The sequence below is a fragment of the Ascaphus truei genome, chromosome 8 (genome assembly GCF_040206685.1).
Source record: "Ascaphus truei isolate aAscTru1 chromosome 8, aAscTru1.hap1, whole genome shotgun sequence".
Taxonomy (NCBI): domain Eukaryota; kingdom Metazoa; phylum Chordata; class Amphibia; order Anura; family Ascaphidae; genus Ascaphus; species Ascaphus truei.
This window is the reverse complement of record NC_134490.1, coordinates 65,913,073-65,929,678: the sequence shown is the minus strand read 5'-3', so window position 1 is coordinate 65,929,678 and position 16,606 is coordinate 65,913,073. Positions and strand designations below refer to the sequence as shown.

Below are 16,606 nucleotides of genomic sequence, written 5' to 3'. Positions count from 1 at the left end.
AAAACGTACAATCTTGCCGCTTTCGCAAACGTCTGTGAAAAGTTTGCACATTGCTACGCAGGTGTTCTTTTTACATGTTTCACATTACTGAGCGCTAAAAAACCCAGGCTCTGCCAGGTGTGTCTGCCACCCCATCAGGCAGGGAAGGGGTTAAATGCACAATGCTTCATGAATCCTATGTGGAAATTCAGGTCATTTAAAATCTATTCATTGGTTGCAGTTTCCCTAGTAAATAAAAAAAAAAGAAAGCTTTGCCTCTAGTTTTCAGAGGCTACATTAAAAAAAAAAAAAAGTAATTAAACATATCTAAAAAGCTGGATCTAAATGTAAAACAGAACATCACACAAATGACTATGTATCAAAAAATCCCAGTGGGAAAACCACGGGGGCCTGGAGCGCTGTCACCAATGATCAGGAGCTGGGACAATTGTAGCTGGCGACTCCCCATGCAGCAGTAGCCCTGCGGTCACTGCAATACTCTCCCTCAGAGAAGGGGGATAAAGTGCAAGAGAGGGGGGGGGGGGAGAGAAAGTGCAAGAGAGGGGGGGAAGAGAAAGTGCAAGAGAGGGGGGGGAAGAGAAAGTGCAAGAGAGAGGGGGGAAGAGAAAGTGCAAGAGAGGGGGGGGGAAGAGAAAGTGCAAGAGAGGGGGGGGAAGAGAAAGTGCAAGAGAGGGGGGGAAGAGAAAGTGCAAGAGAGGGGGGGGGGGAAGAGCAAGTGCAAGAGGGGGGGAAGAAAGTGCAAGAGGGGGGGAAGAAAGTGCAAGAGGGGGGGAAGAAAGTGCAAGAGGGGGGGAAGAAAGTGCAAGAGGGGGGGAAGAAAGTGCAAGAGGGGGGGAAGAAAGTGCAAGAGGGGGGGAAGAAAGTGCAAGAGGGGGGGAAGAAAGTGCAAGAGGGGGGGAAGAAAGTGCAAGAGGGGGGGAAGAAAGTGCAAGAGGGGGGGGAAGAAAGTGCAAGAGGGGGGGGGGAAGAAAGTGCAGAGGGGGGAAAGAAAGTGCAGAGGGGGGGAAAGAAAGTGCAAGAGGGGGGGAAGAAAGTGCAAGAGGGGGGGAAGAAAGTGAAAGAGGGGGGGGAAGAAACTGAAAGAGGGGGGGAGAAAGCTCAAGGGGGGTGAAGAAAGATCAAGGGGGGGGAGAGAAGAGGGCAGATAAGGGGGGAAGAGAAGAGGGAGAATTCACAACAGACTGTCACAACATAATTCAAAGGTTCCATAACTTAAAAAAAGAAAGAAAGAAAAAAATTGGAAGGAAGGTGAAAATGACGGCTGTAGATACACACGAAAAACTGTTGGGATTTCTTTTTTTTATAAATCCAGTGCTATTTTTCTATGTCAGTTTTGCTGCCAGGAGACTGATATATATAAATCACAGAGTTAAACGTGTGAGCACTTTAAAGCTTCAAGGAATTGTAACAGATTGTGACAAGGCTGAAGGTTTAGCAAGTTACCTGACACGGTGCTCCTGGTTTGATTGGTAACGGTCTCAGGTATATCGTTTAAGGTCTTGTAGGCCTGTAACCAAAGAAATAGGAGCATGCGTATGACCAAAAGACTCAGATATGCACATATTAACAATAGCTTCATTGTTACAAATCAAAGATCGAAAATATATATATTAAATTCATGAAAATAGCATTTGATGATATATCAATACATTTAAAATTAGTCGGCGAAATAGTTCAGCAATTTAAGTTAAATTCAGGTAACATGTCCTTGAGAAGTCTGTAAATGTCTCCTGGCTACTTGTGTCACATTCTTGCCTAGAGTATGTGTGATGAAAGGTCCATATGGGACCTGAAATGCTGTTCCTCCTCTGTTCTTGGCTGTCACATTAAATGGAGAATTGCATTATGAACTTGTGAGTAGAGATCTGCTTTGTATCACTGTCCTAGAGGAGACCTGCACTGTGAAGAAATTGTTTGCCAGTGTTGTGTGGGCTGCACACGCCGGATTCTCCTCGCCTGAGGCTGATTCCCCGCACTTTGGAAATGCAGCCTTGACTGAGCCACTGATTGCTTCAGCACAGGTGGCTCTGAGATATCCTTAAAATCTGACCCATTGGGGGTACTTGAGAACTGGAGTTGGGAATCCCGGATCTACAGAATTACAAATGGATCCTCAGCTTCACTGAAACGAGACAGAGAGAGACAGAGAGAGAGAGACAGAGAGAGAGAGAGACAGAGAGACAGAGAGAGAGAGAGACAGAGAGAGAGAGAGAGAGAGAGAGAGAGACAGAGAGAGAGAGAGACAGAGAGAGAGAGAGACAGAGAGAGAGAGAGAGACAGAGAGAGACAGAGAGAGAGACAGAGAGACAGAGAGAGAGAGACAGAGAGAGAGACAGAGAGAGAGACACAGAGACACAGAGAGAGAGACACAGAGAGACAGAGAGAGAGACACACAGAGAAACTGGGTTTTGGTCTTTTCTAGGTTTCGGTTTAAATGTCACTCTGGTTTGAACATTTGTTCCGAAGTTTAACTTGATCTTCCGAACGACCGTGGAAGTATGGATTTCTAATCCTCGCCTCCTTAGCAAAAAAATAAAACGAGACAGAATTCTGCATTTCATTTCTATTAAAAGACAAAAATGTGACAGTAGGGGTAAATATGGCTGATGTTAATAAAGGTTAAGCCCTGCATTACCCCTACCTGCCAATAAAAAAGTTGTATTATATATTAGGTTATATATGTATATCTGTATTGGAAGCCTGGTTCCAGCAATTCAGGGGTTAATGTGTTTGCAGGTGCAATGTTGCAGAAGCTGCCTGCCCTTTCCCTGTAACAGTTTATGTTGCAAATGTAATGTTGCAGTTGTACCCACCAATCAGGGCCTGGGCATGTAGGCAGCACCTGGCCCTGAATGTTGCAATATGGTGGGCTAAAGGTATAAACATTTAGGGAGGGAGACCCCTAGCAGATCAGATCAGACTCAGATTCTGCCTCAGGACAGGAGTTTGGTGCTGAAAGGAGCCTAGTGCTGGGGCCAGGCCTTGAGTCCAGTCCAGAAGACATCCTGTGGGGAAAGATCAGGGAAAATCTCTCTAGGGAGGTCCCTGCACCCAGGACTATAGGATATCCCCAGTTTGCCCCGGTTCAGTAAGTGTTGTCTTTCCACTGTCACATTAAATGGAGAATTACATTATGAACTTGTGAGTAGAGATCTACTTTGTATCTCTGTCCTAGAGGAGATCTGCACTGTGAAGCATTTGTCTATGTTGTGTTGGCTGCACACGCCGGATTCTCCTCGCCTGAGGCCGTTTGCCCGCACCTTGGAATTGTACTATATATGCAGTATCACCTTATGGATAAGGTGTGTCCCAGTGCACGGCTAACACATTCAGAGAAGCAAATGACAAAAGAAGACCAAAGAAGCAAACCAAATGAAACACCCTCCTGTCTCCCAAATTCTTGAGACATATCTGGCTAATATAGCATTTATGCCCACGCACCTTCTGGATGTCAGAATCAATTCCTGAGCCCAACATATCTTGAATGAGTTTCATCTTATCACTGAAGTCGGGAATCTGTAAACAGACAGACAACCATTTAATACACATTCCTGAGATGTTCTTTTCCATCTCACACATTAATTGTGTATGGAAACATCGTTAAATCAAATGTTTGATATCCTTTCACTCGAGGGTTTGTAAATATTCAAAAAAGCAGCAACTCCCCTTTTATATTCCTACTTGATCTAGGGGGTCTCCGGCAGCGGATCTGTGTCCCCTGAGCTGCCAAGATCATAATTTTTTGTAAAATGTTTTTTATTTTAAAATGGCCACGGGGTCACCAATAGAAAGCAGTTATGTGGTGATCTGACGACATTGCAGCTCCCTATTGGCCACCAAACAGAGAGGACTGTCTTAGCCATTTTGTCTCCCCCAAAAAACTGGAGAGTAAAACAAAAAACCAGCCTGCTACATCAACCTTAGCCCTTTAATCATAACGGACGAACGGAAAATGCTGTGTTAATGGTAGGGGGGGGGGGGGGAAATACATTTTTAAAAAAAGTGGGAACGGGTCAATTCTGATACTGCACATTGTGTTTGCTACATGTAGTGATGAGCGACGGTCTGAATAGTGTTACACAGGATATTACACCTTATAGGCTGCCTTCCAAACATTACACCTTCGGACAAATAGTTGACAAGTCTAACTACAATAACGGAGATTGGGGTCTGCTTTGGTGGTTTAATCCGGTCTTTCCCTCCCCCTGGGTTGTCTCTGGTGCCATATTGTGGTCCAGTAAGAGTGTTTGACTCCCTGAGTTCATGTTGTGTATCCTTTGCAGATGTGTGGTCCCCCTCGCTTACATAGACCCAGGGGTTTTGAAAATGTTCTTCTTGTTGGAGAATTAAGCCTCGATACTGGGGATGGGTATATTGCTTTTCCTTTTCCCCCACAGACACTTTGCTATATGGTAATTCTGTGTACACTTTTGTGAGATGATATTCCCCAGTCATGTTGATCTGTACCCTGTTTTTTTGGGTTATGTGCGTATTTATTTTTTTAGTGTCACAAGGTCAGAGGTTGAGATATATGTTAGGGTATAGGTACTCCTAGTTGTATGTATACAGAATGGTTTAGTATTTGTAGGGAATACATTTCTCATCGTGGGTCACTCGGTACAGAGGTTGGATATAAGAGCTTGGTGGGTTTTTTGTTTTTATTTTTCCATGTGTGATTGTGTGATAAGTTGCGGTCTTTTTCCGATTTTCTAAAGGGGATTGATGGTTGCTGTGGAAACCGCCGCAGCGTTCACGGGAGTAATGCTGAGGCCGGAGCATAGTACAGCCCTTTATTGAAGAACTGGCGTGCTGATTTGATGATGTCAGGTTGCCAGAGCCAATCAGTAGTGGATGCGGGATGCCGTAGCAATAGACATGGCGTCCCATAGATTGTATCAGACCAGAGGGAGTGGCACGGCTGTATTTGCATCGCCGAAAAATCGCTATCGCACATACAGAGGCGCCGCACTCTCCCCACAACAATGAAACTGATTGCCGTGGGAAAGAGCGGGGCCTCTGTAAGAGAGCAGCCCTCCTCCATCCGCATCGAGGCGTCATGACGTAGCGGCATCATGCGGCGACGCGTTGCCATGACAACGTGCCATCAAATGACATCAGTACGTCATGAAGCCGCGACAGCAAACCCCGGTATCGTGGACGCAATGCCGTTCACATTAACTGGCTGTGACGGAGGGTCACGTGACGTCTCACGCAGTTGACGGATACAAGAGAGACTAGACTCACTGCGGTCTTGTAGACATTCATTGCGGAACACAGCCTTGAGGTGGACGTGCGAGGTGGCACTGCGGAGCGGGAGGGAGATACCGCAGTAGCTGGAGGACAAGTGCACCACACTAGTGGGATTGACTACATGTTTTCTATATCTTTTTGCATCAGGACATTAAAAGGGAAGTACCAGTCTTTGATGGGAACGGGCCTTAAGAAGGGCAGAGTGCCCCATATGTAGCCCCCTTATAGTTGGTCTATTTTTCCTGTCTGCTATTCCTGGCTACTTTATTATATTTAACCCGATTTATGGCTTGTAGCCCATATGTATATTTCTGGGCCCCCTTTTTTCTCCCCTGCCCTGTCCAAGTCTCAGGATCTGTTCATGTTACCCTGTACGTTGCTACAAATTTGGGTGCATTTTTCAGCTAGTACTATTTGAGTGTGTGATAGTTTTTACTAGTATGACTGCTGTGGGTATCTTTTCTACAATAATGCAACAATGTATGCAGTGGGGAATTTTTATTTTTTAAATTGGGCAAAAAAAAAAAAAAAATAATGCAATAAAGAGAGATCTCCAATTGCACCATTCCCCCCCCAATTCGCAGCTGAAAGATCTTGATCCATAACTTGCACTGTAGATGCACCCACCAACTTGTGATGAAATAATGCCATTTTATCCTAAAGGTGCTACAACACACGCCAGGTTATCAATGCCTTCTAGGTTTCTTTAGCACTAAAAAGCCTGGGATCAGCATCTGTAATTGTCACAAGCCAATAGTATGTTTCAAGGGTCAATTCTCCAGAACAGAGGGTCCCAACGCCAGTCCCCAAGACCATTACAGTGTAGGTTTTAAGGCTATCCTCGCATTGCACAGGTGGGCCCAATCATCTTGACTGTAGCACCTGCACTGTTGACCATGTGGACTGGAGTTGGGAACCTCTGCTCTAGAAGCAGCATTCGACCACTGGGAGTGTGTAGTACAGTATAACTATGGCTGCAGCATGTTTAATCTCTAGCAGGAATCCTGAGTATGCTGCCGTTTTCAAATGAACCAATTTACACCTGGGTCTCTTCCAGCACTGAAGACAATATACAAGTTAGTCAGTGTTGTAAGCCTACTCACCGTACTAAAATTAGCCTCCAGCGTCAGGCCATCCACTGTTGGACCTCCGCTACAGGCACCCGCACATTTTGTTAGGGTGCTGTTGATTTCCTGTTGCACAATGCGGAGATCCTTACTGATGTTCTGCTGCTTATCTTGCAAGGAATTAAAGGAATTTTTCACATCGCTCATGTACTTTGCAGTGGAATTTAGCACTGAGAGGAAGATAGATGTGAAAAGGAAGAAAATGTGATTATTTGGGCACTTTAACAATCTTGTTTTTACAGAATCGGAATGAAGGCGAAAATGCAGATTCCCCAATTGCCATTTCCAGCATAGCTGCGCCGGGTGCGGGAGCCAGCACCCCAAGTCCAAATGTTATAAGGACAGTAAAGGGTTAAAGGGGGAGGGCGCGAACGCCAATTTTGGTAAAAAGACTATGGCGCCTCGGCGGGAAAGGCACCCCAATAAAGCGGCAGCCGAGTTTTGGCAGAAGGGGTCGGGAGGCAGCGAGCGAGGGTATGGCGGTACGGGCCTGATTTAAGGGGGAGTTAAACAGGCCTGTCAGTGGCGGCAGTTGGGGGGGGGTAGGTGCTTGTCCTGCCAGAGGGGGCTCGCGGCTGGTAAAGCAGGTTGTAGCGAGGGGGCAGGTCACCGGGACGTACTTCCGGGTGCCCCCTCTTGCATTGCCCAGCACTGAGCACTTTCTGGCGCGGACGGGCAGTACGCTACCTCAGTTATGATTATGTTTATTATTAATACACAAAGCCGCGGCCATTTTACCTCCAGACTGTGTCCTCTCTTTATTTGGTACGTTACATATAAATAATGCTAGGTGAGGGGGAGAGCTCGCGCCTCCCTGGTCATGAAGCGGGCCTAGCCTGAATGGGCGGCACAGCAGGTGACCGGGGGGCTCGGCCTCCCCGAACCGGATTGGCCGCAAGAGCGGCCGGGGGAGGGGCTGCAGGGATATAGCTGGCAACCAGGAGGGAGGTCCGGCCTCTTGCTCCTGGCTGGCCAAGGATTGATCCCTAGTTTAACGCAGGATATGAAGTTTGCTTGGCAGGTTAACAATTCTTTATGTTGCAGGAAGCAAAAAATAAATCGGCATACACAAGGAAAGACGGAAAGATCCGGACGGAGTGATTAATGCGGGGCCAATTTGCTTTTGTCACGGCGGCAGTTGGGGGAGGGGGTAGGTGCTTGTCCTGCCAGAGGGGGCTCGGGGCTGGTAAAGCAGGTTGAAGCGAGGGGGCAGGTCACCGGGACGTACTTCCGGGTGCCCCCTCTTGCATTGCCCAGCACCGAGCACTTTCTGGCGCGGACGGGCAGTACGCTACCTCAGTTATGATAATGTTTATTATTAATACACAAAGCCGCGGCCATTTTAACTCCAGACTGTGTCCTCTCATTATTTGGTACGTTACATAGAAATAATGCTAGGTGAGGGGGGAGCTCACGCCTCCCTGGTCAAGGTTACCGACCATTCCAGGTACCTTTATTCTTAACATTAGCAACGTTTTATCCTCTGTTACCCTGGATTGAAATTCTGTGTGTTGAATGACATGACATCATTTCTACCAGCAACAGAGTTAGCAAGAACAATGGCTGGATTTGGGCTTTTTTAGGACTTAATTTCAAATAATGTTGCTCCTGTTTTCAAAATGCAGATAACTTCTGCTTCTAAATATGATTTTAGAATCATGGTCATTGGGTGGGGTACTAGGTATTACACACTTTCAGAGCAACCTGTGTATATGTTAAAAAAAATGTGGATTATGGGTTAATTTCTAATAAACCCAAGACAAAGAGCAAGCTTATTGCTTTATGCCTCTGGCATAAACAACCGTATTATGGGAAAAATATTTCCCAAGAGTTGGCATAATAAAAAGGTGGTATAATAATAAATGTATATAAATGCCCATACAAACTCATTAACCATAGCATGAAAGTTCAATGTCAATTATGTTCTCACAGAAGTCACCCGCTCCAACGGACTCAATATTTGCCTGTTGGGTGTGCCTCACTACGGCACACTGCAACATGAGCCCGTCCTGGGCTATTTTTATTCTCTTTTCTTGGAATGATTACACATTAATACACATGACTGCACATTTTTTTTCCCCAAGGCTTCTTCCTGTTACTATAGTCTTTTTTAAATGCATTCAGAAGAACAGACAGGTGTCCCTCACTCAGCCTATAGGTGGTCTAGATCAGGGGTCTCAAACGCAGTCCTCAAGGGCCACCAAGTAATCCCTGCCTCAGCACAGTCAGACTGAGCCACTGATTGAGCCGCCAGTGCTGAAGCAGGGATATCCATAAAAGCTGGCCTGTTGGTGGCCCTTGAGGACTGAGTTTGAGACCTCTGGCCTATATAAAAAAAGATAGTAGTGTTCAGCCACCGACTGATGCCCAGTGGGTGCACTAAGGGGAATAATGTAAAAATAAAAAGGGAACCCCAAAGTAAGAACAAAAAGGCACCTACCACTTTTGACTAGGTAGTATTTTAGTATATCTCACCCGTCACTGAGATATGTATATATACATATATGTATACTATACGACCTAGTAAGAGTGGTTGTGTAAACAGCAGGAGCTTTTTACCTCTCCAGTGGGGGTTCCCCTTTTACTTTAACCCATTCAGGTAACTTGAAAAACATTATCCCATGGCCAAACCTTCCGTGCAAGACAATACATTACAAAGTGCAGTTTGTAATGTAATACTGTACTAGACATTCTAGCTCTTATAGGGCTCTCTTCATTGATACAATGACTGAGAAATGCAGAATACACAATTGCCTTTGAAACCGTCGACGGACAGCAAGATGTTGCAAATGGTCAAAGAGAACATAGTCTAACAGGCCAGAACCAGTGCAAATCGGGTTCCAGTAAAGCCACATATTTTTTGCATGAAAATACCCATGATTATATTGCAGATTAATCAGGACTTTTCAAGTGAAGTCTAGAGCCTCTGGGAAGAAGCGAGTTAAAGCAGCCATTTCAGGAAGACGCGCTGCTAGAAGGATGGGAGACCAATGTGCAACCAGATATCTTTTAGTCATTATGACTGAGCTGCCCAGCTATCAAGTTTAATGTAGGATCCACCAAGTTGACTTACATTGTTATTCATGTGTTTTTATTTTCTCTAAACGCGCTGCTCACCAAGAAACTCCGTACTAGAGAGCGTATAGAACCATAGGGAGGACACCCATCCCAGACCTACCAAAAACATATAGGGCGACGACGAGGAAGATCAAGAAAAGGGCGGGCAACACGAATGGGAGTAGGACACCTGACTGCCTGCGGTCCAGGACATTTGGTCGTGGCCGTTTTACCGTGACTCACTCCGCTTCCGCCGCCCGCTAATGTATGTATACACCCCAAGCTAAAACCCCTACGCTAAAACCCATTAAAGTTAACCCCCTATCCTCACCGCTAAAACCCTTAAATTAACCCCCTAACCCAAGCATTAAAATCCCTTAAATAACCCCCTACCCTAACCAGTAACAAAACTTACCTTCGACGCGGCCGGGATTCCAGCGGCAAAGCAGCAATTTGGTCGCGGCGCAACAGCCCCGTCCAAGTGTCCCATTCTGCCAGCATATTAGGGTCTGTTTGCCATTCATACGGGTCCTATTGCGGTTAACGCATTCAGTTCCAGACGGGCAAGTAACACACAGCTCATGCATGTCTACCTATTCCAGGCCGCTCAACGAGAGACACAGGAAGGCCAATGATCAACTATCTTCTAACTCAAAGACCAAATAATATTTGTAATAATTATGAGTGAATGGCAAGTGCACACTGTGGATAGACTAAGCTAAACAAGAGAACAACCAAGGGCTCCCAAAAAGAATTCCACTTTGTTGTCCACCACCAAAATATATAGAAAATAACTTTATTCAAAAAGAGGGCTACATAAAACATATATCACTGTATAAATAGAGCCAGTGATTGATTAATATATATACATACATACATACGTATGTATCACATGTAGGCGGCGTAGCTACTAAAACTTCACTAGTTTAACTGGTTGAAAAGATACCAGGTGTGGAACAAGGGATGTAGAGACGATGGTTAATACTGTATAATCATCATCTCAAATATTGTGGCTAAGCGGTCTGGTTAGAAGATAAATAACCAGGTTCGCAATCGTGATAACATCACCAATGTATAAAATGTATACACCTGGTACCTTTTTCAACGCCGCCTACACTTTATATATTTTAATCACTGGCTCTATACATACAGTGATGTTTTATGTAACCCTCTTTTTGAATAAAGCGAGAGATAGATATAGTATTCCAGGCCAACCTAGCACTGAAATGGTTACAAAAACCTAAAACGAATTAAATTAACTACAATGTAAAACAGTTTCATAAGAATGAACCATCTGGATTAATCTTTGACCTCAACTGAAGGTGCATTCCTAAATTGTTCTCACTTTACAACTCCTTATCATTTGCTGTACATTTCACTGGAATGTCGACGTTTTGTACGTTTAAATTTTTTATAGACCCCCAAGAGACACATTCTCCAATTTTCCCATCACCAGATTGCTGAACTGGCCATATGGGATTGAATAATAGAAAGAACCCATTAGATAATCCCCCCAGAAAATTTAAAATAAATAAAAATAAAGGATGGGTTCTCTAACTTCAAACCCATATTAACCTTTACTGTGCCAAGAGCCAGCAGTACCAGACTGCTACCGGACCTCTGCATCATGTGATTGCATTGCGCACAAGCCCCAGATGCCAGAAATGGAAGTGAAGGGAACTCCACTACCATTTGGATCAGGCAGACTGCACCACCCTTAAAAATACAGCAACTCCCCGTAACGTATCTGGTACATCATAATTGCACTGTAAAGGTTAATTGGCATTGATCTGAATAGCCGTCAATGCCGGACCGCAGTGCAATAACCTGTACCGGAGCTTAGTGAGTGGCCCCTGCACGTTTTCACCAAGATATAGATTGTAATTCTATAATTCCATCCATGAAGAACACTCATGTTACTCAATTAAAAGTCAATACACCTATATTCCTCTAGGACCAGCACAGGTAATAAAACTTTAAATGATGTGACAGTCTTACAAAGCTCAAAACCCAGACCCACAATATATTTAATCATGCCAACGGGAATGCTACTGGGACAGCTTACAACAGTGAACGAGGAAGCCCCAATGCACACCCAATATGTACATTATTTAGTTCATTTCTATATGTGTTTTTTTCCTTCTTCGCACAAGTATGGGTTATTTAGTTCAATCTTTTGGCCAATTTTATACAGTGTCTCTTTGTATTTCTTCCACTGCAAAGAAATAAGCAATGATACATGATATAGCACATGATACATGTGCTAGGTGTGAGCTACAGTGCAGTTGAAACTGGGTTTGGCTGACACAGATAGGAATTGTCCGTTGGACTTCTGCAGGGATCCCGTGGTAATGGATCTAACACGTCATTGCTTCTGTTGATGATCTGTAACCACTACTGTGCTGCTACACTACTGCCAACACCCTGCATCTCCTCTCCTCTCCTCCCCCGCCACTGGTGTACGTAAACTAAAATACTAATAACATTTCTGTGAAAGAAAAAAAACAAGTTAAACAGAACAGGAAGTGCCCTACGAAAAATAGTGACAATAAATATAAATGTATATTACACGCACACCAAAATGTATCTCCACCTTTCCTCTTGGAGGGGGAGGGGAAGCAATCTCTCAATGACTACTACTTTTTACATGTGTATTTTGTCCGTCTCTTAAAACAGGGTATCTTACAGCACATCATAAATCAGATCACTTCCAAACCTATAGAAATACATTATATTTGTTTAAATGTTCTTACCATTAACCATATTGAATAATGAGTCCAGTGTTGTGTTTGCTACTGTCCCAATTTGAGCAAGTATCATCCCTCCAAGAATGGGACCAATTCCTGCAGGAAATATAAAGTATATGTGAAAAGCACTATTAGCTAGAGAGAAGCAATTCAACTAGCAATCCCACGGACACAGGCATTTTTGTATTAGTAATTCTATACCCAGATATTCCTGAGCCAGAGAAAGAGGACAGACATATGCCCTGACCTCGATGCTATGAAGAAGACTTCCCATGACGGAGAAGAGTGGAACTGAACTCATTGCCCAGCATGCAGAAGGTTTCACAGCATAGTGAAATGGGTTCTTATGTCTCTAACCATATCACACCATAAGGCAACATATAAAGATATCCAGGGCACTAAGAAGATATTTTATTTATCCAGCTGCAGCTAAAACAGATACTGAAAGATCAACCAATCCGTGTCATTGAGTGCTCTGTGTACCACAGGGAGGAGTTTCAATGTTGCTCTTTGCTTGGTAGGCAACCACTCAATTAAGGGGTGACATGATGAAACTAATAAGGCACCAAACTGCACCACAGTGTGTGTAGACAGCATGGGTGGTACAGCAGCATTTGTAAAGAATTGTGGGGAGCAACTTTGCAGGCTCCTATAGTAATTGACAGCTATAACCCTTCTCCCCCCCCCCCCTTGATTTTCCCAAACCCCTGTTGGGAAACCACTGCCCTGGAACAATGGTCTGTCCCTGTTTCCCTCGGTCTTCCTTCACTTTCCCATAACTGTATTTCTCTCACTTCCTCCCCCTCCCCCCCCCACCCCCGTTCTTCTCTCAGTGCATCTCATTCACATGTACTCTTCCCCTGACATTCGTATACTTACGAAGAATGCTATCATTGCCTTTTTGTATCGGAATCGTGCTTGCGCTGATAATAAAATCAATTTCCTATAAAGAAAAGGTGAAAGAAGAGGACATCTCAGAAAAACAGTTGAAACAGAAAATATAGGTCTAATTAAGCAATCTTTTAAAATATATTTAAACAATGAGTCCCAGGAAGCGAACATTTAAATTCTTGGTCTTAAATTACCATCTTGGACAAAAAGTCTAGAAACTAGTGTCAGGAGAACACCGACTGATGATATAGATATAGCAGGGAGAAGGAGTGGCTCAGTGAGTAAAGACACTGACTGACACTGAGATTGCTGCAGGGGAGCCTGGTTCAATTCCCGGTGTCGGCTCCTTGTGACCTTGGGCAAGTCACTTTATCTCCCTGTGCCTCAGGCACCAAAAACATAGATTGTAAGCTCTACAGGGCAGGGACCTGTGCCTGCAAAATGTCTCTGTAAAGCGCTGCGTACAATTAGCAGCGCTATACAAGAACATGCTATTATTATGCAACAGTACTACCCATAGATAACCATATCTATTATAAGTGGCAATATTTGCAAACTATCCCCATTAGCATTCAATTTTCTCAGTAGCAGTAATACCAATTTCACAAATCTATTGCCTCCAATTGTAACAATCACATGGAAAGTATGAGGAAGCCATGTAGGTATTCGGAGCAGATCCGACTGACCGGTCTATATATAGCGAGAGAGAGAGATGGGGAAACTGGCAGAATCAGTTTCATGAAATTTCTCGAGCTTTCTATTCAAAAGTTTGTCCCGCAATGTAAAATCCGTCGACGGATTGTTCCAGTTTCAATCCATGCCGATTAATCCAATGCCACCGTTGGATATAATGCGTTGGAGGATTTGAAAGAATCCAATTTGCAGATTTGGAAATCCACGTGCGGTTTTGTGGAATGCGGTGGATTGTCGGCGATTATAAAAAAAAAAAAAAAAGGGATACGTAAAGTGAATCGTCCTTTTATAGACAGAGTCACAGAAATCTGCGAACCTAAGACGGTTCGGCTGATCTGATGGGAATTCGCCCATCTCGATCTATAAAGACACGGAGCTTCTTCAGGGGTACAGGGCGCCCCCTCCAAACAACAGTATATGTCCCCTTTGGTTGCTATGGCAATCACATGTTTAACGCTTTGTTAACCAGTGTGCTCAAGCTCCATTACCTATTGTTAAAGCACTAGTAAAAAAATTGATCAAAAATCGAATGTAATTTTATATATTTTTTTTTTTAGTCTCTTCCTCTTCAAAACCAATTGAATTTTGGCAAAACCCAAAAGACAAAAATAGGTTTTTACAACCCAAACAATAGTGCCCTCTAGTGATATGTGAACATGTAGAGTATCGCTTTACTACAGTTTTGAAAAATGTAAAAAAAAAATTAAAAAAAGGCTTTTTTAAATCTAACTTTTGGTGCCAAAAATATTACCAAAATATATTAAATTGTTAAAAATTGGATATTTCCCTTTTTAAAAGTAGCAAAATTGCAGCCCCACAAATTTAAAAAAAAAGTTACATTTGAATTTCCAAGGCAAAAAGTAATCGAACATGCGATGCCCGTTGACTTTTTAGTGTTAAGCAAACTTGCTTTGCTGACTTTCTAAATTTCTACTGAAAAGTGTATCTGCAGAAAACCAACATAATAAAATATGTAATTCCTATTAGTCTAGGTCAGCGGTGCGCAAACTGGGGGGGCGGGAGTTTTATCTGGGGGGCGCGGGCCGGTGCAGAGGCCCCGCGCTGTTCCCCCAGGCATTTAATTTAATTTAATGCCAGGGGATCGCGTGAGGCCTCTGCAACAAGGAAACGTACCTTGTTTCAGACGCGTTTCCATGGCAACGCAGTGTCAAATGACACCGCGGGTCACGCGACCCGAAGGTAGGAGGTGGTGCGTGAGACCGGGGGAGGCGCAGCTTAAAAAGATTGCGCTCCCCTGCTCTAGGTGTATCAAGCAGAGGAATGAATGGAATACTTTGTCACTGTTGCAATGTATTGAAATATTCTAGCTGTTTTTAGGAAATAATTATGCCAGCTATTGTCAGGATGGAAAGGGAAGAGACAAAAAAAAAATGAATTCGTATTAAATAAAATGGGGGTCCATATTAAAATGGACAGGAAGAAAAAGGTGACCCCGTAGGCTCATTTGCATGTCATTGCCCAGAATCCCTGGCTGCAGGGGAAGCACTAAGGCCCCGGTATCTGCGCCGCATGCGCGCCTGCCAGCGCAAGCAGCTGAAATCCCCGGTTTGCGGTGAACTGCAGGGGGAAAGATGGGGCAGGGGCAGCGCACCCAAGACGTCACCCGGCAGGTTCGCCCTCATGGCTGAATCGCCTGAGGCGTGGCCAGCGCTCTGTCGCAAGTTGTGAAAACAGTTTTCCTGTCTTCAGACAAATATGCTCGCGCGGCAGCCGCAGCCAACACAGGAAGTGGGCGGTTCTTGTTCCTGCAACGCATGTCATAGCGCGCGCTGCAGCAGGCACCGGGGACCTAGCCTTAGGCCTTGCCCCTGCTACCTACTACAGCGTCCGCTGTGGCGGACGCTGCGCGCACGAGAGCCCTCCCCGCAATGGCGCCAGGCCCGCTGCGAGGGGGGGGCCGCAGCGCTCGCGCGAGAGCTACTCCTGTTCTCAATAGAATTGAGAGCAGGATTCGCGTCGAGCGATTAGGCACGCCCCCCGGCGGTTCAGCCAATGAGGGCAAACCTGCCGGGTGACATCATGGCCGTGCCCCCGTCACTCCTCTGCCACGCCCCCCCCGGTCTCTCCTCCTGCAGTGAGCTGCAGACCGGGGAATCGGCTGAACGCGTCACCAAAAGCGCGGGCGCGCATTACAGCGGAGAGACCGGGGCCTTAGCTTTAGAGATAATGGTGACAAGCAGGGTTGCAGACCTGTGTGAGACATGTGAATGTGCTCACAAGTAATATTTGTATTTGCTATTAAATAATACATTTAAAAAAATAGACCAGATAATTAGAACGGAGTTTTTATTGTGATACTAATTAGGGTGCTCCAAAAAGACAATTATGTAAAAAAATGCTGGTGCTCTCAAGTTTCTCTATAATTATAACATTCTTAGTTATTGACATTACACGTCGTATTTTAATTCTGAACTTAACTGACCATTCATATTTTAGGGGGGGGAAAGGAATACAAAGTTCTATATTTCTAAAGACCAATGTATGAGCAAATGCACAGGATGGGAGTGACAAATGTATCAGCTGTTGGAAAATAACTGTCCCAAATGCTTACTCACGGGCCACAGTAGTAAAATGTACGTGGTTTTGTTTCTTTTGTTATTTACAATCCTTGGTGCAGGTTGTCCCAGAAATACACAGTTCTCCGATGGACTTTAGACCCATTCCTCACGAAATTGGTTAAATATCAAACTTTGCAAACATGCTTTACAGCCCAATTTGTCTTCTCAGTGCCGGTTGTAACTGGTCGTAAAAATACCCATCGGTTTTCGTAACAATGCAGTTCTTTGATCTACACTGCAAATGTTAAGAGTTCCACACATC

At 44.5% G+C, this 16,606-nt stretch overlaps 1 protein-coding gene across 1 annotated transcript in view; it reads right to left on the bottom strand.

Moving 5' to 3' along the window:
- Positions 1-16,606, bottom strand: part of LOC142501869 (prominin-1-A-like) — a 79,019-nt gene that overhangs the window by 30,909 nt on the left and 31,504 nt on the right. Inside the window, exons 6-10 of the mRNA XM_075612407.1 lie at positions 13,061-13,124; positions 12,188-12,277; positions 6,354-6,547; positions 3,442-3,516; positions 1,444-1,507 (exon numbers count right to left, since the gene is read on the bottom strand). Of these exons, the coding sequence (XP_075468522.1) occupies positions 1,444-1,507; positions 3,442-3,516; positions 6,354-6,547; positions 12,188-12,277; positions 13,061-13,124 (487 nt within the window). The remainder of the gene's footprint in view (positions 1-1,443; positions 1,508-3,441; positions 3,517-6,353; positions 6,548-12,187; positions 12,278-13,060; positions 13,125-16,606) is intronic.